The 27,676-nt window shown below is 45.8% G+C and overlaps 1 protein-coding gene across 1 annotated transcript in view; it reads right to left on the bottom strand.

Moving 5' to 3' along the window:
• Positions 1–27,388, bottom strand: part of EEPD1 (endonuclease/exonuclease/phosphatase family domain containing 1) — a 60,467-nt gene extending 33,079 nt beyond the window's left edge. Inside the window, exon 1 of the mRNA XM_031590459.2 lies at positions 26,207–27,388. Coding sequence (XP_031446319.2) covers positions 26,207–27,060 — 854 coding nt within the window. The 5' untranslated portion in view covers positions 27,061–27,388. The remainder of the gene's footprint in view (positions 1–26,206) is intronic.
• Between the last annotated feature and the right edge of the window lie 288 nt (positions 27,389–27,676).

The raw sequence follows: 27,676 nt of genomic DNA, 5'->3' as shown, positions 1-27,676 counted from the left end.
TTCTTATGTCAGTAAGGAAAGTAGAACCAGATCCATTAACACCAAGGCAGGATTCACAATCCAAACCACTGCAGAAGAGCTTGTGCTCTATTTTATAGCGTTGCTGTACCTGGTGATAACAAATCAGTGGCAGAAAATACATTATTACTCTGCAGTGTGCTACAACAGTAAAGATGAGATTTACAGCAAAATTAAGAAGGGAGCTGCACAAAACTCCCAGATTCTCTGTGACTCTAAAGATACTAATTTCCATTAGAACACAATTCCTTTTCTTGTCCAGAAAAGGTTCCTGCAGAGTAGTGAGATGCAGATGATCAGCACAGCCCTCCTGTAAATTCTGGAGCTTTCTACTGTAGAGGGGACTAAGAGCAGCACAGAAGCATCCTCTTTACATTCTCCCCCAGATATGTGATCATCTCCCAGACATTACTCTTTCTTTTTTCAAGAAAGAGAGAAGGAGAACAGCTATCACTATTAATTTCCTCCCTTTCTGAAGATGACCTCAAGCATTTAAACTATAGGAAGTAATAGGAGAATCTTTTCGGGTGCATGCAAAATTATTCAACTTTTGCTCATCGTGTTCACACATTTGCTATCCTATCTCAGTTCAGGGTACTGAAAGCAGCAGCCCAGAATGCACGGCACTTTCCAGAATCGCTTTGCTGAGTTGGATGCCATCCCACAGACTTTTCTTCTGCTGTCGACTTACCCTTTCCTGTTCTTCTCCAACTGTGTCTCTGCAAGCTGGTGCAATGCCAAGACAGTGGCAGCAGTTATAAAAGTAAGTGTCGTGGAAGCCTTCCAAGGTCTTCGGAAGGGATGTTGGTTGTTAAGGGCTGAGATACACTGCATTTGACTGAACAGAAGCAAAACTGATTCCTGAGACGCAAAGGTTAATTGGACAAATGGCTCAAAAGGATCACTCTGTTCTAACTCATTATTTGTTGTTGTTGTTTTTTTTTTTTAATTTAAAAAGAGATTTTTAAATCAACTACGCAGCTGAAAATGATCCCCAAATTCCCAAATGCATGAGATCAAACCACAGAGGACCTGAGACTGCCAGTAATACAATGATTATAGAGGAGCAGCCCAGTAAATAAAAAGCAAGCAAATCAAATACATGTATTAAATTGTACAGAATTTAGCAACCTTGTCTTCATGTATCTTCTAACAGGAATCAGGTGCAGACAGTGGTAACACAGCTTAACTTCCAAAGTCATTCATAACTCAGGGTGGGCAATACAGAAGGCTTTTCCATCACCACTTCCACCTACTCCTTCACGCATTATTCCTGTGCCAAGGCCTTGACTACACCATAATTCAGGCAGCACAAGAGAACACTACTGTAAGTTAGAAAAGCAATCTGATGACAGTCATATTTACTCAGAAAAAATTTACAACTTGTTTCAAATCATCTGTGACAGAGAGCAAACAACAACAACCAAAAATAACAACATACTATGAAAAGGGAGAGGGTGGCTTTTCATTTCATTTGTAGTGTGGTGAAATGCATTCTCCCTCTTCCATGTCACATTTCGTATAATATTCAGCTAAGGAAATAACATCACCCTTCAAACTGATTTGTCTTATATCCAACAGACTTCAAATTATGGAAAATGCTGTATATAATGTTCACAGTTTTAGGATAATTACTGGTTTTTTAAAAAAATTTTCAAAGCAAGTCTGCTTCCTCATAATCCTGCAGGAAGACAGCAGCTTACAAAGAACGTTGTGTTTGCAGCAACACTGATTTCCTCTGAGTCATTCAAACTGGACATGGGCAAGTTACTTAACTTGCACTGAATTATTCAAATCTGTCCAACAATGGAGGAGACCAAGATTTAAGAGAAAAAGTAGAAGCCCATAAAATCAAAGGTGACTTAGAGCTTCCAAATATAGGCATTATCTGATAATGTAAGTGGTGTCTGGCATTTGGCTCTTTTTCTGGCTCTTCTGAATCATTCCCTGTCTGGTAGGGCCTCCTTGTTCCAGAAATGGCACCTTTTCCAGCTCAAGTCTGCTGGAAAAACTGACTAGTCCTTAATTAAATCACGTGAAAATGTTTGGGAGTGAGCATAATGCTACACTATCATCCTGCCACACAGAACAAAGCTACGGATAAAACTTTGGGGGGCTGGGATGCAAAGCAATTAACAGGCACTGTATTTGCTGGATTTACCTTTGTGTCCCTGCAAAACAGAGTTAAACTTGGGAATCAATAAAATGCGATCTAAGATATGTTAAATATGTTAAAGCTCCTGTTGTTTCCTTATTCAGGCTCAGAAACTTAATGCAATATTACCTTGCATACATGCATATACACATCCAAGAGATGTTTGCCATTTAAAAACCTTACTGCAGGTCACCCTGCTAAACGTGTCCCAGAGCAAGGCTGTAGTTTGGTGGTACATAACCAAGACTCAGTTGCTGGTATCTGAGTGCCAGTAAAGTTTAGTCTGGCATTACATGAAGAGTGTTGAAGCTTCCTGGCTGAATCTGAATACGGAACTTCGAAGTCTTTTATAATACACTCTTAACAAAGAGATTAACCCTCGAAAGTTGGCACACACTTTTAAGAGGCTGGCAGAGTTCCACAGTTGTGAATCTCATATGAGCGTTTTATTGAGAAGACTGTGTGCCAAGGAATTGGGTAAGGAGTGGAAAGGCTGAACATCAGGGATTAAAACAGGAGAATGTATGCAAGAGTTGCTCAGAGGGACACTGGGAAACAGCTGAGGAGAGGCACTGTGAGAATGGGAGAGAAGCACTAGAGAAATCAAGAGCAGTGCTTTGGTCAAGAATACTTTCCTTGGTACTTTCACCAGCAGTTTTTGCTGTCTTAAAAATTCAAAGGCATTTCCAGAAAAATGATAAAGTGTGCCTTACGATAAGTAGAGAATAAAGAAGAAAAAAAAAAAAACATACCATACACAACAGAAGACAGAACATATGTCTTAAGGACTTCCCAATGCATGGCTGAAAGCCAGTGGAACCGAGTTCACAGAGCAGAGCTCAGGGAGCTCGTGACACAAGCTTGGGGCTGCAGTGCCCTGCAGGAGCAAGGGGCAAACCTCCAGTGCTCACAGACCTTCCCCCACCCCTGCATTTTATTTTCATCTTCCTTCCAAAAATCTATATGCTGCCCTAGGAGCCATTCTGGCTTCTTCAGTGATATTAAGGAAATGACCAGTAAGACATGGGAATTAGTGATCATAAAGGAAAGCACTGACATAAACAGTAACAAAAAATAATGTGTGTGTGTATGCATGTATATATGTAGATTTGAACATGCCTGCTGCAAGATTATCATGGCACTGTACTATTACCAGCACCCAGCAGATATTTAAAGCAGAAAATAAGTCCACAGTCCTGACCAGCAAGGTCTCATCCACAGCTCACATCAGGCATAACTAAGACAGATAACTGTGAATCTGATTCATACAAGCTCAAATCTGCCTCACAAAGCCCAGGCTGACACAGCCAAAAGCACAAAACTCAACACATGTGCATACACAAACACAGCCCTCGTGAGCTGCATGTACCTCCTCCATGTTTATCCACCTCAGTCAGCATCACATGTGCCGTGTGTGTGCCAAAGGACAGAGAAAAGCTTTGTCAAGGTGACCAAAACCTTGCCATTACTGGCAAATAAGTAGTTTTCAGTATAGATCTACCAGATCACCTGACAAAACAACGCTCCTGTAGTCCTATCCTGTCAAAGCCCCCAGTCTACAGCAGACCTACCCTTGCAATGCAGTATTTCCACTTTGGTGGGGCTTAACGTGTCAGTCAGCACATCTATCCACGGCACAACAGACACAGATGGTGGCAGGATTGACTGCTAACAACTGCTTTGTTCTCATTATAGTATCTAAGCCATATGGTGGAAAAAGTACGTGATAGACAAGACTTCCTCAAAACTGACACTTGACCAGTCTGCTTTGCTTTAAAAAAAACAATATGAAACCACAGTAATTTGGTACCCAAGCTTTGAAGCTATGTGAACTAGCATGCATCCTCCAAAAATTGAGGTCAACTACACATTTCAAAATGTGAGGAAATTGAAAACTGTGAAAAGAAGCAGGCCAGAGGGAGCAAAGGCAGAAAACCCAAGTCTTGCACAGGTGGTACTCCTGCATTTTGCAGGCAGCCAAGCCTGTCACTTTCAGGCACACCACCAAAGCCAACTAAATTAGACAACTCACAAACGGAGCTGACATCAAATCATAAGGAATTTTGCTCCCACAGATCCTACACACTTAGGTGACCAGAAATGCTAAGATTTGTGTTCAGAAAAAAACTATCTGCCATTACTGAGGTTGCACCTGTAGAAAGTACAAATCAGATAAGAAAAGCATCTGTCACAAAAGGGTAAGAAGCTAAAAGGCAGGAATTAAATACAAAATATCCTATCAGCTTTATATTGCATCAGAACAGGGAATGGAGCTTATAGGCATTTGAAGTCTCATTTACAGGCTCACCCGAATAGCAAACCAGACAGTCTGTCAGTCCAGTTGTTTCCCCTACAGTAATGACTCCAAAGAGTGATAGGGGTTACACACAGCTCATGCTTCAGGTTAGCCAAAAGCCACAACCTCACATAGCCTTTGCTCTGAGTATCTCAGGTTTTCATTTAAACCTGCAGGGGATGCTTCACATATCTGTAACTCTAATCCAGGAGTTAATGTCATCCTTCGCTGGTTCTCAAAGTCAGGATAACTGGCAGACTCCACACTCTCACAGACAACTGCTGTCTTCCAAGCAGCATCTGCTCAGATTGCTGGCATGATTTTCCAGAACAGCTATACACTAAGAAGGGACAGACTGCTCAAAGTGAAAGCATGCAAAAAGTGCATAGCAGAGCAAGCTATGGCCTATTTCACAGAGTACTACCATTCACTCTTTCTCTACTGCTGCTCAGAAAACTCCTAGAAATTCAGCGTGATAAGAAGAAGAATCCTCCAGCAACCAAGTCCTGAATGTCTGTCTCCACGAGTAGCAGAGAATCACAAGTAAGAAACACTGGTCAGAAAGGATCTTCTGAAGCAACAACTCCCTCAGCATCGTGACTATCACGGGGAACTATCATTATGTCAGCTGTGGCTTCACCCAGCTGCATCTTGAGAACCTCCAAAAACATAAGACACCCTGTGCCTCAACATAACCTCTCCAAGTCCTGCACCAGCCTCTGAGTAAGGAAGCCAGCTGCCCACTTGAATTAAAGCAAGGGGTCATTTCACCCACAAGTGCTAGGCCATGTGCTTCCTGTAGGACTTCATAAGGTGTCTGTCTGTCCACTCCTGTTTCTCCAAGACCTGGATTGAAGGGTTACCATCTGTCACTACAGCCACTCCCTTAGATTAAACGCAGTTACAGAGCATAATACTGTATTACCCATTATAAAAGAAAATAACCCTGTGCAGCAAATGCACACTGCAACAATGGTCTTTATTGGCACAGGAATAGCTTCATCTGACTAAACAAGTGGGTTAAATAATGTATTCCTCTTTCTCCCCTGCTACAATTCTTCAGATTCTTCAAAGGTCAGAGATACTCAGCAAAGAAGCCAAGAAGATTCTGCACTCCCCTCTCTGCTATCTCACTGTCTGTGTTACCATCTCACCTGATGCCTCCCAAGCTTCCTAGGTTGGGAGCTGCTGTCTAGATCAAAGCTGCTCTCTGTGGAGGATTATGTAGCCTTGTAAAACTTTCCAGACAAATACTATAGAAGGGATGTCTCACCCTTCACAAAACTATGATCCCACCACACCTTAGGAACGTGGAGGTGCCTCAAATAAAGGTGCCTCAAATAAAGGTGCCTCAAATAAAGGTGCCTCAAATAAAGGTGCCTCAAATAAAGGCTGCCTAAGCCTTTATTTGAGCTTCTCCTGAGCTGCTAAGCAGCACACTGTTTTCTGGCATGGATTTATTAATATGCCATGTTAAAAATTCCCTGGAAAGAATAGAGCTGACAGTGTTTCCCTTATTCTAATATGTACTTAGAAAATAGCACAGCTGAATTACTTTACATTCACTTATCACAGTAATCTTTTTGTACTGTTATCTCACGCTTTGAAATAAGGAGCCTTGTGAGAAAGACCTGTTTCTTCTCCTGAAGAAAAATACAAGGTTTATTGCATGGAGGGTACCAGTGACATTTTTTAATTGTCAAATATTTGTATATGGAGTAACAATTTCCAAATAGCTTGCATTGCTAGCAGTAATTGGTGATATTATGAAAGCAGATTAACTATCTTTCAGTCAGTGACTGCAGAAAAGCCTGCGTACACCGAGACACATAGGAAATGCCTTCCTGCAGTTGAGGAATGTGCATAAGAGCAAGGCAGCTCCGTTTCTTCTAAGTCAGAACAGTTGCAGTTCTCCACCAAAGCTCAACCAGACTGCCATCAGAGTCTCCAGAGCCTCGAGGCAGAACAGCAGTGAAACTAGGACTGCGTGTGCTTCCAGAACAATTTATGCCAGTTCAAGGGCATCGGAAATGACTTCCCCACTTCTTTATGACAAATACAATCGTTGCATTTGTCACCATAATAAAAAAAAAAGGCTGAGTGCACTGCGGTGTCAATCTCCGAGCGATCCAATCTGATAAGCTATCGCACTGTGCAAAGAATCAAATGGTGTGGCTGGACCTTGTCAGAGGAGCAGAGCAGACTGCTGAACAATGTAACCTAACTGCATAGCACCGCCTGGCACCACATCCCTCATGCCAAAGTCACATCCGCTCTCCTGGAAGAGCTGGTGGCCTAGATTTAGGTCCCCACAGGGCAGCAGCAGGACCATAGGAGAACATCACAGAGTAGATTTGTCCCCATGCCACTTCCCTGTCCCTGAGCAGCTTTCCTGCTGGAGTGCTTTTAAGTTGGAGCCTTCACATGCTACCGCTGGTAGACTTCCAAGTGGTACCAAAGGATCCCAGCAGATACAGGTGGGCAGCCAAGGCACAGCCCAACCATCTCTTGTAACGGTAGGCAAAATGCTTCAAGCAGTCACTGCTCCCATCCAGTAAGCTGCGTTCAGCAGCCATCTAAGTAAAGCCAATTTACTTCACAGACAGGCAGCTCCCAGATTAACCTGGATCAGCTCCGGGCACTTAGAAAGAATAACAGACAGCTATGGGGAGGATCTCAGAAACACTTTTCTTAAGCAATGCTGAGAGTATGCTTGAAGCAGCAGAGAAGACACTCGTCCAGTGTCACATCAGAGATGGGGATGGAACAGAACCATAGCCTTATCCTCTTAGACCACTTCACTTTTCAATGCATCCCTTAGACATTTCACAATGCATGAAAGCATATATATTATGTAAGCAATAATTATATAGTGCGAATGAATCCCACTTCAGATTTAAGGAAAACCTTAATGCATTATTCATTACTTCAGCATTTACTCTTCGCTGTTCAGATCATGGCTCCTATTTTTTTTTTTTAACAGCCTTCCTGCTTATTTTTATCTTAAGTTCCGGAAAAATATTTCCTAGCTATATTTTTCACTATAATGTGGGGATGTAAAGGCAGGCTATCAGGCGATTTGTGAAGGTGGTGGAAGCAGGGGTAATTGAGCAGAAGCCTAAAGCATTTTCAGCAATACTCAAAAATGGGGCACATGGAATTGAAAAGTTGTAACTGCTGGGAGAAGAGAAATGGAGCTAACTTTAAAACTCGGAAGATCTAGCCACCAGCCATTCTTACTTCGCAGCATAAGGCCAGCAGAACCAAATTTATTTAACTGGACAGATTTTGCTGACATTCAGCACACGGATGAGCAGTGCTGTGTTAGAAGCACAAGAAAGCACCAGGAAACATCATGGTTTTCCTAAGGCACACAGCAGAAGTTTAAGGCTGCCTCTATCTCAAAGTGTGTCAAACCAATCCCCAAACACTGAACAGCTACAGCTTAGTCTTAAAAGGTCATGCACTATTTAAAAGTAAAAAAATTAAAAATTAAAACCCAAAGCAGAGCACTAGAGGAATCACACAGGCTGTGTGAGGACTGCAGTGGGCATTCTGCTAAACATGTGATTCTTGTCATCTCTTTTGCCCTGCTCATGCTGTGTATGGCCAGTGCTTCAGGTGCTCTGCTGCCGAGTGGATGCAAGCTGCTGTGAACTTCAGGCAGAGCAGATTTGCTGAACTGAAGTAACCCTGCCGGCAAGGATCCAGCCAGACATCTTCAGGGTTACTAGGATTCATGCTTAAAGAAGAGAAATGCTGTCTCTCTAATAAAAATAAAAATTGCCAAAGGCAGATGTCTCAGTGTTCAGTCGGATATGACGTGGTTGGGATTGCATTGCCACAGGATTTAAGAAGGGGAAGTTCTCTTATCTCCCTTGGTTAGGCAAAAAATATATATACATCAAAAACAGAAAAATACAAAATACGTATTTTCAGCTTTAAAGAGAAATGAGAAAAATAGCTGCGACCCTGCGGCCTTCATACTAGTTATTCCTCTTACTAAGAGAGGAAAGTGCCTGACATTATGCAAGTCTTGACAGTGTAAGAAAGGTTAATAGAGTTTATTGGACTTCTAATAGGGATAATTACAGCATTTCTGCACAGCCCATACGCACCAAAAAGGTGATTTCATTTGTTTTCTTATTTATTCCGCTATTACTAAATTCAAGGCTTTCTATCTCCAAACTCATTTTCACTGATGAGCCAATTACCAGTTCTCCTCACCGTTCACTTTGATAAAGCAAAGCATTTTTGTGCAGTCAGGCAACATATATGAGGCTTCTGAAACTTCACAACTGGGCAACACATTAATTCCTCCAATGGGATTGCTTTTGTTTTACAGCATTGGTGGCTGGGACATCCAATGAGGAGGAAAACCTTGATCTCTCACCCTGGGGCATCCCTTGAGCAATATTTTGAGGGGTGCCTGTTCCCCCACCAGACTGAATTCTCCGCCAGCACGATGCAACAAGGCTTGGAATGTGGCGGTTGCATCAATGTCCTGATATGGACTAAGTGGAACCTGACATATCATGAGAAGAGAAGAAGGGAGAAGAAGATAGCAGGCCCAAGAGGATGATCCTTGGAGAATATGGCAGCAACTGTGTCATACAGTAGACCTGGTTGTAGCCCCTTGGGTGTTCACGAATTTTTTCACTAGTTTAAACAATCTAAAAATTATTCAAGTGACAACTGCTATGGCCTATATATGAAATATATAAAAATCATCCCGTCCCCAAGGCCTCAAATCTCAAACACAGGAAAAGACCAGCCAAGTAGCAGAGCCTGTAGGGAAAAAAAAAAAAGAAAAAAGGCAAAAATGCCAGCATTCATGAGCACTTCACTGAAAGAAAATGCCAAGGGCAAGACTGCGATTCGGCATCTTGCTCTGAATGAGGTCACCATGAAGCAGCACCATCCTCTGGGAAAGAAGCTCAAGAAAAGGGCACATGGTGACACAGGAGGAGGACGAGGACACGGGTCCACTTCAGAAAGGAAGGCCCTAAAGAGAAAAGGCAGTTAGCATCCCCTCCTAGCAAGAGGAAGAGATGACAATGCATCACATGTAACAGGCTCAAGATGCAATCACACCAAGAGCAGCTTTCCCAGAAAAGCAGAGTGTAAGAAAGAAGCAAAAAGGTGAATTTCAAACTTTCTTTCTGATCTTCAGAGAAGAGCAAGAACAGGTCAGCCACAAACCTTACTCTTAGAACTGAAGCACAATTTTAACAGTTGGGACAGACAGAGCACTATGTGGAAAACAGGATGACTGATGACTAGAGCACAGCCTTCATGCAGGTCTTTCTTCCCTGCAGAGAGCTAGGGGTCCCAGTCCTCTTTCCTCACAGCCCCAAACAAGAGGAGGAAGAATCAGAGAATGGCTTGAGTTGGAAGGGACCTGAAAGCCCACCCAGTTCCAACCCCGTGCTGTAGGCAGAGCTGCCACCCACCAGATCAGGCTGCCCAGGGCCCCATCCAACCTGGCCTTGCACATCTCCAGGGATGGGGCACCAACAGCACCTCTGGGTAGCCTGTGCCAGTGCCTCACCACTCTCTGGGTAAAGAATTTCTTCTTTATAACTAATCTAAACCTACCCTCTTTTAGTTTGAACCCCCTTGTCCTACCTCCTGCCCTCCCTTCAGCTGAAGTCTGGCCAACCAGACAGGCCAAACATGCCAACAGCTACCAGCAAGTTGCACCTCCTGTTTACACAAAGACACCTGCGCTATTCGGTACCAGGTACCAAATTACGAAAGATTAAATCAAGGTCTTTTCCACCTTTATGAGAAGCAGTTGTTCAGGTGTATATATAGCCCCAATGGAATTTTGCTTGGTCATAAAAAGCATTCAGACAAATCTAAGTTGCCCTGCAGTCTCTTGCAATGAGTAAGCAGGGGTGACAGCACCAACGCAACGGGAGTTTGGTAACAACACGAGGTCAGCCAATACTCACTTGGGATCAACAATCCAGCAGAAAAATCCAGCTGCTGTAAAGAGTTAGTCAATATTGCCACCCTTCCAGCTCTGTGCTGAAGAAACCTCTCACATGGTGTGCAAATCACCTCATTTCCTACGTGAGCAGAGTTGGGTGTTGGGCTTTTTCTTTCATCCCCGCCCACCCCCATGCCAACACTCAACAATGTTCTGAAAGGCTCTTTCAAGAAGGGAAACGCCCATCACATCTGCAGGATGTGAAATGTGGGCTAACTGGAGGAGGTGCAGCTGAGGCAGAACACAAGACATAGCCCACAGCAGGCAACTATGCATTCAACTCACTGGACATGGGATCTGGCTGGGAAACATCCTGCTCGCTCTATTTCAGCCTGCTTTGAGCAGACAACTGCCTTTGCTCTTCCACCAGGCAATGCTGCAAGGGAGGAATGCGAGAGATTTCAGGTTATGGATCACAACAGTCTGAACAAGTGGTACCCATAGCTCCAAGTCATTAATCCCCTTGTTTTTAGGAGCTATCTTCATAGTTTATGAGCTTTCAGCACTGGCAATGCCCAGCCTTGCAAAGGTGATGCCATACAGATGCAGAAATCAATTTAGGGATCCCAGTGTAGCTGACTGGTATCCATGGGTAAAGCTTATCCCAGGTTCTAGTAAACAGGAAGAGGCATCCTGAATTAAAATCAAACTGCTGAGCTCCTCTATCACACCTCAGACCACAGCTTTAATTCCAGCCCAGCCTCCTCTCTCCTCAAATCAATTCCTTTAGCACTCCACATGCCCACAGCTAATAAATCACATCAGAAAGGGAATGAGAGGGAACAGAGGCAAAGCACTGCATACTAGAAGTAGTTCTAACTCCAAAGCTCCTTACCTGTTTGAAGACAGGAAAAAGGGAAATAACCGTATGTGGGATAAATTCCTTTTTCATCCCTTATTTGCTTTGTCTCTTTGTGTGAATGCTTCAAGAACTGTATAAGGCCTTCTGGAAAAGCAGTTTTCACTTCTGCTGCCTGGTGGGCTGGCCTGGAGGCCACTTGAGATCAACAGTACAACTATCTCAATTTAATGAGATTATAAATAACATAATCCAAGCTTCTAAAGTCAAATCTCTGCACCAAAAGATGCCCTTGTACAGTCACGTGCATACATATTTTCTATTTCAGCAACCTGCTCTTCTTCACTGAACTAAGGTTTGGGAAGCAAAAAGGCTAGTTCAGTACAAAGCCCTATTCTCCCTGCTCTATTAACCTGCTTTTATTTCCCCTGGCTATACGCACACAAAAAGAAATAGCAAACCAGCAGCAAATCCCCCGAGTGACTGCAAGCAGTGGCAAGAAGGAAGCATCCTTTCCTCACGCTGAAAAGCAGAACGTCCACAGTGCCAAAAGTTTCTGCTCCTTGATGGCAGGCCAGCAAGCAGGCACGCTGAGCCCTGCTCAGAGACAGGCCCTGGTAGCTCAGCATCACTGTGGGAGCGACCACTCATACCACCATCACGCCATGCCACTGCCCTCTGTCTTGGCTCCTCACTGTTTCAGGGTTACGCTATTCCCATGAACTGCTGCTTGTGTTTCTGCACAGAAAGCAAACAAGAGAACATGCTATCCTCCATACACATCATGCCCTGCAAGGAGGAGGAGGGATTAGGAGCAAACAATGTCGGAGTGTCTTCGGCAAGCTGGAAACAGTCCCAGCATCAAACTTTACAATGACACACAGGAAGAAGTTCTGAAAGCTTCCCAGTCAAAGAGTAGCCCTGCGTGCCAGGCTCAGGGGTGTCTGGACATAAGAATGGCCTTTAAAGCATAAGGATGCAAGAGTACTGCACACAGACAGCCCTTGTGAATGCAGAGAACAGTGGCCTGAGCACAACTCTGTTACTTCTTTTTTTCTCTCTCTCTCTTCTAGCATTCAGTGCTAATTGTGCAGTCCAGCTTCTTAACCTTATTTAGGTCAGAAGCTTTAATACAAAATAGCCTTAGAAACATTAATCTTCTGTGGGGATGGGAAAGCCTGCTTGGCCAGAAGCAGAGCTCTCCAGGTATTACAAGCAAAGCCCAATCATACTTTAGAAAGTGAGGATGGGAAGATACAGTGCTTCGGGCATGGGGCTGGGCCAACAGTGCAAAATTATGCCTCGTGCAGCTTTGTTTGTACATGCTTTACACATTTTGTGGGTAAAGTAGCCCTTTGCAAACAATATGCACAATGTGCACCAGAGCAGTGAGGATGCCTACAAGATGTTCCCTGAGATTCTACCCTGATATCCTGCCAGTAATACTGTGCCTTCCTCCACCTTGTCATGCTGCAGACTGCTTTCTTCTGCAGCCCGAACAGGTGATAACACAGTGGTGGAGTGGCAAGGGAGGTAACACAAGCACTCCTCATAAGCAGAGGTGACAGCATTACACTCTGAGCCCTAGTAATTGTTTTACCAGATTCAATACTGGGCTTAAAGCAACACAAACACATCTCTGGTGGTTTTTCTCAGGGGTACTTACACACCTGCAGGTCTACAAAGTGCATGAAGCGGAAATTATACCCATTTTACAACGACGTTCTCATTCCCATTTCTTCATTAGTCTGAGGATAAACTAATCACTGCTCTGCAGAAAGCACTTCACCTTATTTGAAGATGTGTGATTTGTGCCAGTTTTGTTACCATGACTTCCTCCTGAAGTTGTGCCATAAAACCAACTTGTAAAAACAATCAAGCTCATAATTTAATATCTACAGGCAATAACACAGTACTACAACATTGAGATTGCCATGCATCACATTCCTAAGGAAAGCAACAGTACGGAAAGAAGGATGAAAAAACAGCACAGCAAGGAAACGGGCAAAAGTATTTGATGGGCTGCAACAGACAGGAGGATGGAAGGAGGGAATAAGCAAGCTGCAGAAAGCTGTGTCATTAGGCAGCATTTGTCAGGTTCAATTTGTTTCCCTGCTGGAGTTCAGGTGGCACTGAGATGAAGAGAAGTTCAATAATTCTCCTTTAGTACCCAATTACTTCAGCAGGGAGAAAAGTGCCACCACTGGCTGGACAGCCATCTCCATTCCTCATCCCTGCTCCTCACTGAGGCAAGCACAGCAGCCCACAGCCTGCTCAGGAAGAGTTGTATGTGCTTTCCACATTGTACTTGCTGGGTTTGCTCACATCGACCAGTCCCAATGGCCTCTACCAGTCCTATGCTACCACTACTTCCACATTTCCAGATCACTCAAAGAATTGCTTATTTCACAAGAGACAATGCTCTGGGATTTGGCAGTATTTTCAGAAGCAGTTCAGTTCTGAGGAGCAGACCTGGGATGTACAACCAGAGCCAAACACCAGCAGTAATTAAAACAGAAGCAACAGCCTCAGTGCCATCTCGGGACACTGAATTGAAGCTAGTGCAAGACCTTTGATCCCAGACTACATTATATTGCCCTGTAGTAAATAAATATATATGTGCAAAGTTTATGGACAACATTTGATTAATATTAGGATACAATTACTCTGTATCACAGGGTACAAAATCATAGGAACAGGAAAAAAAATATCCAAAACATACAAGTAACAACAACAAGAAAAATGACAGTACAGACAGCTGGCAAGCCTCCAGAAGGAAAGAAGTTTTCAGACTATCAATTGACATTCCTGCTGAAAAACACACCAACTAGGACGGTACTCATTAGCTGCTCTGCCTCTAGGTTCCAAATGATCCCTCAAAATGCACCATTAAGTACTTCTAAAACTAAGCTACAAGGGGTTTTGTACAGACAACTCACACTTACTCCTACAAATACCAAAGCCAAACCAAGCCATATCTACACATTGAAGATGAATGACTCCACGATGACAGAGCTGAGATTCCTTCAGTACTTTCTATTTTTAAGAGACATGCTTAAGCACTGTGTTGGAGAGCTGCTAAACAAGAAGATCGTTCTGATATCAGTTCATTAGTCTTTCCTCCCAGAGCTGATATCTCTGGGCACTATCTTTAAGGCAGCAAAATGCAGATGGGGCAGCAATTTTCAGTGTCACTGTGGCACAGCAGAATCAGAAAGACTCAAATGAAGGCTCAGGGAAGAAAAAATAAATCTGGAAGGTTGTGCTGTTAAGCTCCTAATGTACATACTAATTCCTTTTAAACAACCACTCTTGTGAGTTAAAAATAATTCCATGTCCAGCACATCAGGAAGTTAAAAAGGCCTTTTTCTTTGAAGCCTTAAGCCCATCTGAGGAACAGAAATCAAAAACATAGGGACTTTCTTCCCCTAAAGCACGGGTCCAGGAGCCTCCTCTATTTCCTTCCCCAGAACAAAAGGCAAGGCCGCAATTTTCAATCAGGTTTTGCCTGAAACTTGAACTATCTTAAAAGGTTCTGATTTTCAACCTGCCTGGGGAGAGGCTTCAGCAGAGGAGACAGAAATACCGCAGCATATCTTGGAACAGAAAGCAGATTAGAGTGATTTGGGGGAAATACCACAGATGATCAAAGGAAACTGAAAGTCCCTGGCCTCATAGACGGGTGATATCGTAACTCAGGCCTAATGGTTTGAGAGCAAAGGCTCAATCAAAATGCAGTTGGGCTAGCTGGAAGCACTCAAGGTGTGGCAAGGCAATTTAAGAGGCAGGCAAAGCCATTGAGGAGCGTTCAGTAGGACAGGAGAAAGGGTGAGGAAGGAGGCACATTCAGATCAAAAGAGCAAGTCTGAAGGTCAGTCAAAGATCGAGCCAATTTCATTTCAACTGACAGAAACTCACTGGGCAGATTACTGTGTATCTTTTTATTTTCAGTTGTATTTTGCCCAGTTTGGGTGCACGGATGTGCAATTTAGAGCTGAAAAATGTAGCTGTCTTTCAAACAAACAAGGCTGTCCAGGGAACTGGTAGAGTCACCATCCCTGGAAGTGTTCAAGAAACATGCAGACGTGGCACTGAGGGTCATGGTTAGTGGGCATGGTGGGGATGGGCTGACAGTTGGATTGGATGATCTCAGTAGTCTTTTCCAATCTTTTCTATGATTCTATGAAAAAAAGTCAAAAATGAAACGGGTCTGGAAGCTCCTTGCAGCAGAAGGTGAAGCGAGCCAACCCACAGCAAAATGCAAGTGTGCTCAGTTTAAAAAAAGAAAAGGGAAACATCACACGCTTAGGTGGGGCTTTGGCTTGAGCACTTCAACTTTCATCTACAGGTATTTTTTCCAACATTTTTACAGTCAAGTGCTCAGTGTGGATGTTGTCCAAACATCTATTAAATCCATGAGCTGCTGATGGAGGACTGCTCGGTCCCAAAACTTCTTTTCTGTCCTTTAAGCTATGATTTCCTTTCCTGTGCTAATACTTATCACCAGAGAAATCAAAAGTGATTAAAACACGCAATTGAGAGTTGTTTTTTTTTTTTTGTAATCAAAGAGTAATCTTTATCAAAAGATCCCTCTGAGATATGTTGGAAATATGGCCAAGCTGCCTGTCAGTAGCACTGACCCATTCATCCCTCCCCAGAGCTCACATCTTAATCCAACCCCACATTTCCACTAGCTGGATTCAGGTCCCTCTGTACAGTCCTGGCCCTCAGTGCTTATGCTCAAACCTCACTCATCTTGTCCTGCTGCAGAAAAAGCAGGTGTGATGCCATCCTGCTTGTTGCTCAACACCCTGTTTGCCTTGGGGAGGCCAGTGCAGAGGACAGCTGGCAGTACACAGTTTGGGCTGCATTGATCATGAACCGGGAATTTAAACACAGCGAGAGATAAGGCAAGGAGTAGGACAAAGGAACAGCAGGAAAATTTGTGTAGGCAGATAGCAAAAACTGCACTGCTGCTGCTGCCAAAATCACAGGGTAACTCAGGCTGGCCTGTATAAAGGTTCAGTAGAGGAATAAGGCAGTCACTTTATGTGCTGTGATCAGTAGGTTCAGCAGCAAAGCCACAGAGCTTCCATTTTTTTGCATAAAAGCAACAAATTCAGACATTTTACAGCTAATTTTTCAGTATCAAATTAGAATCATTTCTGACATAGCATTCTGCAGTTCAGCGGCAGTAAGCTAGAGGCAAACCTTATTTGCTTAAAGAGAATATACAGAGACAAAAACAGGAATCCTAAGTTAACACCTGCTGTGCATCCAACAGCAGACCACCACCAGTTCAGCAAAAAGCTGGCTAACGCTGACACCAGCCAAACCCCAGAGAGGTCACTGACCACCAGTCACCGCGAGCAATGCTGCAGAAACATCACTGGAGCAGGACAGTGTGCGCTTTCTGTGACCGCAAGCACACGCTGAACAGACCAACAAGGGAGAAGTGGGGAAAAACAGAGCTATAAATAAAAAGGAGTCAAAGGAGAACTCCCAAAAAGCCACAGTCTCTTCCTCCTGTATCCAGAAGAGGTTTGTGCTTTTTCACCTTTGTTAAGCAAAGGAAGGGCATATCATTTTTGCATGACTAACAGCATATTAGGAGTGCAAGGGATTCAGGGCAGGAAGCCTGCCACCACACCACAAAACAAAATCCTTGCTGATTAATTAATTAGCTGTTCAATAACCCATTACAAACCAGCTCAGCTGTTGGACAGCTACTTCAGCTAAATTTGTACGGTAGCTAGACAACTTCACCTGAAATACTTTGAAGAAAGGAAAAAGGCAAGAAGAAAATATTCCAATTCTTTCTCTTCCCCTTAAATCTAAGGCAAGAACTGTAGCCAGGAATAGCATTATCTGGCAGGACTTTTCCCCAGATGACCAGAAGGGCATCACAGCATCATGTGCCAGACTCACCACCCCAGACACAGAGCCAGGACAGACAGCCCACATGGCACCGAGGTGCCCTCACACACCAGACATGCCTATGCTATGTACAGCAGCACTAGAGATGGGGACCCAAACCTATTCCAGGCAAGCTGGCTGGATGCTGCAGACAGCCCAGCTGCCTCACTAGCCAGCTCCTGGGGAGAGCCACGAATGGAAACAAGGTCAATTAGCTCAGCTGGAGCACAGGAATAGCTCAGTGATCCTTGCTCTGATACTCACCTGAATTGTTCAGAATAGAGCTGGGTGTCCCTGCACAACCGTGTTATTTCACACAGATGGTCAGTGCAACAGATTATAGAATCACAGAATGGTTTGGGTGACCATTAAGATCACATAATTCCAACCACCCCACTATAAGCAGGGACATCTCCCACTAGACTATGTTGCTCACAGCCCCATCCAGCCTGGCCTTGAATGCTTTCAGGGAGGGGGCATCCACAGCCTCACTGGGAAACCTGTTCCAGTGTGATACCACCCTCACGGTAAATTTCTTCCCCCTATCTAGATCTACCCTCTTCCAGTTTAAAACCATTTCCCCTTGTCCTGTTGCTATCTGTGCTTATGAAAATTCCCTCCCCAGCTTTCCTGTAGGCCCCCTTCAGGTACTGAAAGGCCACTATAAGGTCCTCCTGGAGCCTTCTCCAGGCTGAACAGCCCCAGCTCTCAGCCTGTCCTCATAGGGGAGGTGCTCCAGCCTTCTGATCATCTCTGTGGTCCTCCTCTGGACCCGCTCCAACAACTGCATGTCCTTCTTGTGCTGGGGCCCCAGAACTGGATGCAGTAATCCAGGTGAGGTCTCACAAGAGCAGAGTAGAGGGGCAGAATCACCTCCCTCGTCCTGCTGGTCACACTTCTCTTAATGCAAACAAGCATACAATTGACCTTCTGGCCTGCAAGCGCACACTGCTAGCTCATATTGAGTCTTTAATCAAACAACACCTCCAAATCCTTTTCCTCGGGGATGCTCTTAGCCATTCTCCACCCAACCTGTGTCTGTATCGTGTGCTTGGGATTGCCCTAACCTAGTTGTAGGACCTTGCACTTGGCCTTGTTGAACTTCCTGAGGTTGGCATGGGCCCCACCTCTCAAGCCTGTCCAGGTCCCTCTGGACAGCATCCCTTCCTTCTAATATGTCAACTGCACCACTCAGCTGGATGTCATCTGCAAACCTGCTGAGTATGCACTCGATCCCACTGTCCATATCACCTACAAAGACGTTAAATAACACCAGTCCCAACGCCAATCTCTGAAGAATACCACTCGTCACTGGTCTCTACTTGGACACTGCACCGTTGACGATAACTCTGAGTGTAACCATCCAGCCAATTCTTTATTCAGGGAGTGGTCCACCCATCAAATCCATTTTTCTCCAATTTGGAGACCAGGATGGCATGCAGGACAGTGTCAAACGCTTTGCAGAAGTTCCAGGTAAATGACATCAATTGCTCTTCCTTTATCTACTGAAGCTGTAACTCTACCATAAAAGGCTACCAAGTTCATCAGGCATGACTTGCCCTTGGTGAAGCCATGTTAGTTATCATCAATCACAACATCTTTATTTTCCCATATGCCAACAAGCCCTGCAGCACAGTCCATGCAGAAGTGCAATACTTGAGTAGGGAGAAAATAATACTGATACTAATACACTGTGGACTATCTGCTGGATTCATCCCACTGCAGATGGAGTGAGTTCAATAACCAGAGTATTTAGCATCTATAACAATATATTCTCAAATGCATTTTTTCATACTAATTAACTTTTCTTGTTATTACTTATGCACTGTTCTACTACTGGAACATCTGCCCACACATGGGGCGCAGTCAGCTCAATCACTTTTTTCCAGTAATCTCTTTATTACCAGCCTCTACTGGTATTATTTCCACCAATAGTGGAAATAATAGTGCAGGGCTGAAGTCTTGCTCCTGCCCTTAAAACCTCCCCACTGTGAGGATGGAAATTAGGTCAGCAGCACTCATTCTTCTGGCTACTCTATGACACTTGTTATGTCTGAAAGCAATACCAGTCAGGAGCAAGGATTGGATGTGCTGCCCAGGAGAGAGGTAGCAGGAGAGGGTGAGCCCTGAGTAAGGGGAAGCCATCCCCACCTCTGGCACGGGGCTTAGGAGCTCTCACCTGCACCTTGCTGCAGCCACCAAGCACTCAGATGCTCTGTCACCAGCAGTATCATCCTGCAATGGATTAGTGCTCAAATCCCAGCTGGCACCATCCCCTCTTGTGAAAAAAAAGAATAAAAATTAAAGAATCTGGAAACAAAGAAGCTACTGCATTCCTATTTTTAACCACCATTATTAATGCTGTGCCACAGTTCTTGTCTCCATCACCCTACCACACAAAAGCACTGAGAAATGACTGCAGCCTGTAGTAATTATTTCACGGTGATGCTGTGGCTCAGTATGTCAGCTTACACCTGCACTGCCACCAAGAACAATACCACTTAAAAATAAGTAATAGACATGCTATAATCTGTGCCCTATCAACTTCTCCCTGCTCATCTGGCTGAGCCTAGAGATCGTTGTTTGGGCAGGGCTCCCAGTAACTCTATGCAGCACTAATTGCAGGCTAGAGCTGCATAGCCCTCCCCACACCACCACACAAGAACTGAGCTCCAGCAGCAGGAAGAGTGCAGTTGAAGCCCTAGAACCAGCCTCCTCAGAATGCCCCAGCCTCATGCAGCTGGAGATGCTCTCTGCAGAGACTGTCTTCCCTCTCCTGGGCAGAGCTGAGTGGGATTCCACCCACACAGTCCCATAGATCTGCAGCATTTAACGGCTTTGTTTGCGGCCCCCTGGTTTGCGTTCCCCCTTTTCCTGGTGAGACAACGGCAGCAGCATCTTTAGACTTCAGGAGTGCTCCTGTTGCTCTTAAGGCGAAGCTACAGACCCACTGCTCCTGAGGCTGTGCTGTGAGCTCCAAAACCGCAGTAGAGTCAGAAAGCGATCTAGATTTCTTCTTACAGGATGCAGCCCTGCACATTGGCACTATTCTGCTTCCTGCAGCTGGGCTGGGCAGCACAACATCTCTGAAAAGCTGAGCAGGATGAGGTCACAGTCCCACGGGCCCTGAAGCAGGCAGCAGAACATCGGGTGCTGATCGACTGCCACGAATCAGCCGATCCATTCGATGTTTGCTGTGCGGGATACAGCAAGCCCTGCAGAATCTGCAGGAGTAATTTGGCAGCTCTGCTTTCCTAAAGTACCTGCAATCCGTAACTTGAATCCAGTGACGCGCAACAAACAGGCAGCAAAGCCCCGAAGGCATGGAGTGAAACTATGCAGACATTAAGTGATGCCAGATGTATCAAGTACACATGTTGGAAATTTTATACATCTGAAGTAAATGCTTGCCTCCCTGATCCATCCAATTCTAGTCAGGCTTTCTGGGACAAACTGCAGAGGCACAGGAAGGTTAGAATAAAAGACAAGAGAATGTTTGCTTTTATTTTACATTGATGAACTGACATTTAGCTATACCGCTCCTCCAGCCACATTCTTATCTTTAAAGGGGGTATACTGGTAAAAGTAGCTGTTTAGATATAGCTGCACAGATGCTCAAGGAATGCATTCAGATGCTCAATCGTGGAAGTAAAGCAAATGCACAGATCGCTCTTTAGAAGTGACCCTGCTAAGCTCATATAGATTGAGGGCAAACTAACAACAATCAGTTCTGCCACACAATTATTTTCATCTCCAGAAGTATCAGAAAGTGCAAATTAATGGCATGACGTGCCTCCATACTTCTAGTGTTCATTAAAAAAATCACTTTGCAAAGCACCCCTAGAAGATGTCTAAAAAACTCCTTTATTCTCACGTTTTTTCCTGAGGTAGCAGGAGGCAGGATTTCCTACACATTACATAAGGAGGGGAGGGTGTATTTGTTCTTTCGCAATTTAAGACTTATTAGCACAGCCGAGTTATTTGAGTTGGGCCTCTTTCCTGCTCTTTTATTGCAGGGGAATTATTCTTGGCAGGGCCCCAGCACAGCAATGGCCTGATAGAGGAAAACCAAACAGACCCAGAAAGAGAGACATGGAGCAGAGATACCTTAGGGCTATACTGGGTCACTGAGAGTCACTGTGACAGAGAGAAATTACAAAGGAAGTCCAGTGCAGAGCCTCCAAGGCATGCAGGTATGGCCACTGCTGCTACTACCAGACCTTGCTGCAAGCAGAAGCAAAGTTGTGTAGTCTCTATTTGGAGACAGGTTCCCCTGCCATCATTCTGACTGCATCATGCCAAACTGAAAATGGTCAGCTGGTTACAGAGCTGGGGGCAGGGGGCTGAAGTGCTCCACAAGGGAAACACAGACACCAACCCTCAGGGAAATGGAGCCAAGAGAGAGAAACCTCTGCAAGTACAAACCTTACATTGCTACCTGTATTTGTTACTCTACAGCTATCAGTCCAGCACACATTAAGACTGTATTGCAGATCCTTTCGGCATCAGAAAGAGCTAACTGTGATAAGAAGGAACAAGAGCTATGCTCCATATAACATGAGCCCAAGACCTCACAGCCTGATGCTTCACCATCTTCCTACCATATGTATATTTTTTATTTTTAAAAAATTGGCTTTCAGATTCTCTGTCAACTTGTATTTATTGAATTGACAAGCATGACTACAATTTAAAAAAAAAAAAAAAAAGGTCTTCATAAGGTTACTGCTCAGTATTAAAAAGTATGATTTAAACCAGTTAGAAAACCTCCCCCTGAAAACGTGCTGGGAAACGTGCACAGTTAATTACCGCCCTTGGCTACCAGCATGCTTTCAAGTAAGTAATTAAACTAGAGGATGCACCTCTAGCGTGCTCTGTGCATCAGCTGGTGCCGCATGTACCTGTGTCATGTTCAGTGCTGCAGTCACACAGCAGGTGCTCCTGGCACGTACAAGCTAGACAGCAATCATGGACATCATGGCAATCATGAGTTCAGGTGACAGAATCAAGAATCACAGACTATCCCAAGCTGGAAGGGACCCACAAGGATCTCAGTGTCCAGCTCTTGGCTCCACACAGAACCACCCTAAGTTCAAATCCTGCATCTGAGAGCGTTGTCATACATTCCTTGAGCTACAGCAGCCTGGGGCTGTGACCAATGCACTGAGGAGTGTGTTCCAGTGCTCGCACTCTGGTGAGGAACCTCTTCCTAATGCTCAATCTGAATGGCCAGGAGGGACAGGCCTGAGACAGGTACAGACTGAGAATGGAAAGAAATCTCCCCCCAGGTAAGGGGATAACCCTCCTGGTCCTCTCCTGACCTCTGCCAGAGAAAACATCTTCTCTGGGGCTGCTCGTCCTCCCTATGAGGAATCTCACTGCATTTTATTTGACCTCAGCAGTCTGTCATGATCATGCCACCCAAGCACTATATTTTCTTGAGGTGAGTATAAACCACTGAAGACATTTCCCCAACCCAAGGGTTGCTAGCAGCAAGGAAGGTCAGCTCTGCCCCTGTTTTAAACATTGCCATGTTTGCTGTACCATACCTGCAAAAAATACCATGAGTTTGGACAATTTCACCCACATTTGATACTTTAATCCAATTTGTCACGCTCGCCTCCATGTTCATCATGTTAATCTCTTCTAAAATTACTCTCCAGTCCTCTGAATGAAAATACCTCATTCCTCCACTCCAAACAGTCATAAACATAGATCCTTGTAATGTAAGAAAGAGGCTGAGGGCAGGGCTGTATTTCTCTATTTTTGCATTGCAGTGATGCATTTCAAAATAGCTTACCAGTAGTAGTCATACTTACCGATTTGGTACACATTCCTCTTGCTGCTATTCTTAAGAAATTTAGCACTTTTGAGAATGTGTGGATTATTTTTTCCCCTCCTTCAGCAGATTACTCCATGTGAAGTTTGACCTTTTCTTTCTTTTTTTTTCTTTTTTTTTTTTGGTTTGTTTGTCTTAAATAAATGAGGGCACTCTTTCTTTCCTGTCCTGCAACACCGTTCTTTCAGTGCAAAACTGCCCAGGGCCTGAAGAAAGCCTCATCTTCCAGCCTCACCTGGAAAAGAGCAGCAATTTTTCCCATTGCTAATGCCTGACAGAAGTCCAAGAGGTCTCAAAGTTGTGTGAATGGGGATGAAGAAAAATTTAAATAATACATATTTAAAACCACACACAAAAAAAAAAAAATCAGCCTTCCAACTGCCATGAAAGCTCTTATACAGAGATCAACAGCTCAGATTAAGATTCTTCACTGCTCTTTACACATTATTTATGACTATCTATCTTCTTGACTTGCTGTATGTTCTTGGGTTTAGAAAGTAAGAGGATGCAGGCTGTCACACAGGAGCCACGCTGCCACCAAGCAGCCCCTGAGACCACATAGAGTTGCATGACTTAGGTACGTGTGGATGGCAGAGCACAAAGTGCATTAGCAAAAAGGCAGCATGCTTACGAGCTAAGCTGTCAGGCTAACTAGACTTCAGAGCAATCAGGAAAAGCTTGCTGCTGAAGTTCCCTGCTATGACCAACCACTGGGCACCTTAAGCACACACCTTCTGTAGCACACTGATTGTGTTGGGCCAAAGCACTGGGAAGCCCCATGCAGCACCAATGTGTTCCTAACTAAAGAAGATGAGTTTTCCCTGCCAATTATCAATGGGAGGCAATTCACCTGGGTAAAGATTAGTTTGCAGGCCATTTTATCAGCTTCCAGGGTTTGTAGCTAGGGGAACATGGACTTCACATGCTTCTGATCTCAGCAAAGCCTCTTACAGCAGCAAAGCTCCATGGATCTCAGCAACACAGCACAAGCAAGAGGAAATTCCTTTCTGCTCCTCCCTGACGTGCTGAGTAAAACTTTTCTCAGCGTATACTTCTTTTTCCCTGCATTGTATTGATTTTTCTGTTCCCACATTTACTTTCCCAGGAAGCTTTCACAGGCCTGTCTGTGGATGTACATCACTCACTCTTTTCTTTTCAGCTTATCAGAAGCGTGGTCAAGTACTGAAAAGAATTGTACAGTGCGTATTTGTGCAATTAAATGGAACAGGAAGAAAAAACTACTTGTATCGAGCTCCTTCAGAGTTTCAGAGAGCGTTCGCTCCACTAATCGAGTACCTGCTTGGCTACACTGGATAGAAAGAAAGTGACATGCAAGCTAAAATCAGAAACTCTACAGGGACAGTGTGCAGCCTGGGCCAACACGGGCTTATGCTGTAAGCCACTTTCTCTGCCTTTTTCAATAGATGTGTTGTTTTGGGTTGTGCTTCTCCCCCAGTACTGCTGAAGATGCAGAAGTGAGGGGCAGTTAACAGTTCACCAGAGGAGGACCTAAGGTAAATAAGTAGAAATCACCAAAAGCACTTGTTTTGTTTTTTTTTTTCCCCCTAAAACTGGAACCCAACAATCCTAAGATTGGAGGGATGAAGAGATGGGTGCTCCCCAGCAGCAACACCTGTCCCTGACACCCAGCTCCATGAGACCTCACCCCCAGGACCACCCCAACCAGCACAACTGGAAGCGCAATCACTGAGGGAAGGGGGAGGTGTGGGGTGTCTGAAATAGCAGCACAGCCAATGAAAGCTGAAAGCGCAGCATCTAACTCCTAACTGGACTCTCAGCTCCATTTTGGCTTCTGTGTTGTCGTGGCTGGAGACCGATAGACATTTCCTATGCAAGAGCATTGGGTGCCACCATACCACACAGCAAGCAGGAGCAAAGCTGCAGAGGTGTTCCTAACTGGGGACACCATACCACAACACCAGATGCCAAAACACTGTTACCATCTTTCCAGTGTGCCTGACCTCTGTGACCACATGGACAACAGCCATCATTCAGCATGGCAGCTCAGTTACAGGGAAGGAAAGGGCTCCTGGCACCACCAAGCATAACGGTTTGTCAGCATTTCCTTTCCCCATCATAATCTCATATTAAGAAGTCTGAGAGTTACCCTACTAATTTCCAGCTGGAATTCTGACCAGAAGCTGGAGAGGAAAGCAAGTTTCCCAATGCCACAAACTTATCAACAGATAAACTGGGACAGATTTAACATGTGAAAAGGAGAGGGCAAAATTACATCAAAATCTTCACTGCATTCTTACAGAGAGTTTAGCAACAAAGTTCTTTGGAAAAGAGGCACCCCAGCACTGCTGCGTAATTACTTACAAAAAACCACTCCTGGCTTTGCGGCCGTGAAACAGAAGTACCAGCCTAGTTTGTTTCAAAGGTCAGCTTGGCCACTGACCACGCTGCAACCAGATCATATCCAGTGTCTCTAAACTCAGTGAAGTCTGGGCTGGCTGCCTGCCTCCAGCAGGGTTTCAGCCCTGCCACCAGCACAGAGGGCAGAGGCAGCCAGTCATATCGGCATGGCACGGGGACAATCCAGGTAGCTTCCCCACATTAAGCACTCTTGCAGATGAGCAGTTCCTCCAGCATAGCAAATACTCAGCAAATGCTTGCTCATTACTGACCTGTGTCACCCTCATGAGATGAGCTGCGGCATTCCACGCTCATTATACAGCCCAAGGCATCCTGCATGCTCTGAAGTCTTTTGATCTCCCCCCCTAATGAGGAGTAGGCACAAGACAGAGCAGACTACAGCCCCAACAGTGAGGTTAAGGAAGTCACAGCCCCAAGCAAAGCATTTTCACTTCTGGTAGGAAAGAAAAGTCTCTGACATGTTCAAAAGGCTCTCACCTTTTGCAGAACCAACCCTTGACCATGGCAACAAGCCCTAACTGGCCCACTGTAACCAACTATAACCAATAAGCATAAATACACATGCACTTAACTGTGTGGCTCACCATTTGTCAAGGACTTCAATAGCTTTATCTACAGACAATCACCATACCCCCCAGCATCAGGACTCAATCAGTGATCCACCACAAGGAGCGGGAATGGAAGGCAAGAAGGAAGAAGGTACTAGGATCACAATGGGACACTACAGCACCTAAAGCCTAGAGGTATTGACCAAGGGAAGCTGGTCCAACAGAACAAATGCTGCCTCTTACCTGTTCTCCAGCAGCGTCATGCAGATGACCTCCCGCACGCCAGGGTTGTTGGCTTTCTCGATGGAGCAGCTCTGCAGGTTCCACGTAGCCACCCTCAGCACGGGTCTGCCATCCCTCAGCCCCCCGAACATCTCCACAGAGGGGCGAGTGGAGATGATCTGGGTTGGGCCCCCAGGGGGAAAATCCAAGTCCTCACTCTGGAGGCTGAGAGAAGTGGGGCTGGGATGAGGCTTGGCTGTGAAGTTGAGGCCACCGTTGGTGTTCGTTGAAGGCGGTCGGGACCTCTCTGCAAAAATCTGATGCCGGATTTTATCTAGGAAGGAGGAATTGATGCAGTTCATCCTCACCAGGTCCTCGATACTTTTGAAGGGCCCGTGCTCCTTGCGGTAGTCCACGATGCTGTTGGCGATCTTCTCGGTGACGCCGCGGATGCTCATGAGCTGCGCCGGCGTGGCGGTGTTGATGTTGATCTTGGTGGCGGACAGGTGGTGCTCGGAGGCCGGGTCCTTCCGCAGGGAGCTGGGCGAGTGCTGCGCCGAGCTGCCCTTACTGCTCACGCAGATCTCGAACTTCACCTGCTCCAGCTTGGCCGCCCCCACCCCGCTCACCAGCGCCAAGTCCTCCACCTTCTTGAAGCCACCGATGTACTCTCGGTACTCCACGATGTTCTGGGCCACCGCTCGGGTGACCCCGGGCAGCGTCATCAGCTCCTCCTCGGTGGCCGTGTTGATGTTGAGCCTCTCCTGGTTGACCAGGATGTTGCTGAAGTTGCACGCCGCGCTGAACTTGCGGCTGTGGCACAGGTCGGCAGGGTCCCGCGGGATGGAGCGGTGACAGCCCAGGCTGCCCCCCATCTCACCGCCGCCGCACCAGGGCGCTGCCGGAGCCGGGGCGAGCCGAGAGCCCGGGCCTCATGGACCCCGCGGCGACCGCCGCTGCCTGGGGACAGAGCCGAAAGGCGCTCAGACAGCCCCTCAACAGCCCGTCCTTCCTCCTCCTCCGTGTGCCACACGACGCTCCCCGGCCGTTCGCCGGACAGCGGGGAGAAGCGACCGGAACGCCCCTATTCCACTCCCGCCCCCAGCACACGGCGCGGCTCAGCCCCGCTCCGCTGCCGCCCCGGGCGCCCAGCGCTGCCCGCGCCCCGCCGGCGGGAGTTGTGGTTCGCTGCGAGCTCCCGCCCCTCGGCCGCCGGGCGGTGCCTGCCTCATCGCACCGCCTCCCGGGGCGGGCCGAGCCCCTGCCCCGCCTGCGGAGCTGAGCGGGGCCGTGGGCCGGGCTGAGGAGAGTCCTGGAGGCCTGAGCGCCCCGTGCTGCTCGTGGGAGCGCAGCCCTGCCTCAGCTCGTTTCCTTAACTCAGCACCACCGTCCTGCCCCGAAATCCTTCTTGCGTAGCGTCTGCGTGGCTGAGCTGGCTGCGAATAAACTCATTGTCTGCCTGTGCTGGTGAAGCTTTCTAGCGTGCAGCCG

Source organism: Phasianus colchicus, chromosome 6, assembly GCF_987193195.1.
Source record: "Phasianus colchicus chromosome 6, bPhaCol1.hap1.1, whole genome shotgun sequence".
Lineage (NCBI taxonomy): Eukaryota > Metazoa > Chordata > Aves > Galliformes > Phasianidae > Phasianus > Phasianus colchicus.
The sequence above is the reverse complement of the archived record's forward strand: the minus strand, read 5'-3'. Positions and strand labels throughout refer to the sequence as shown.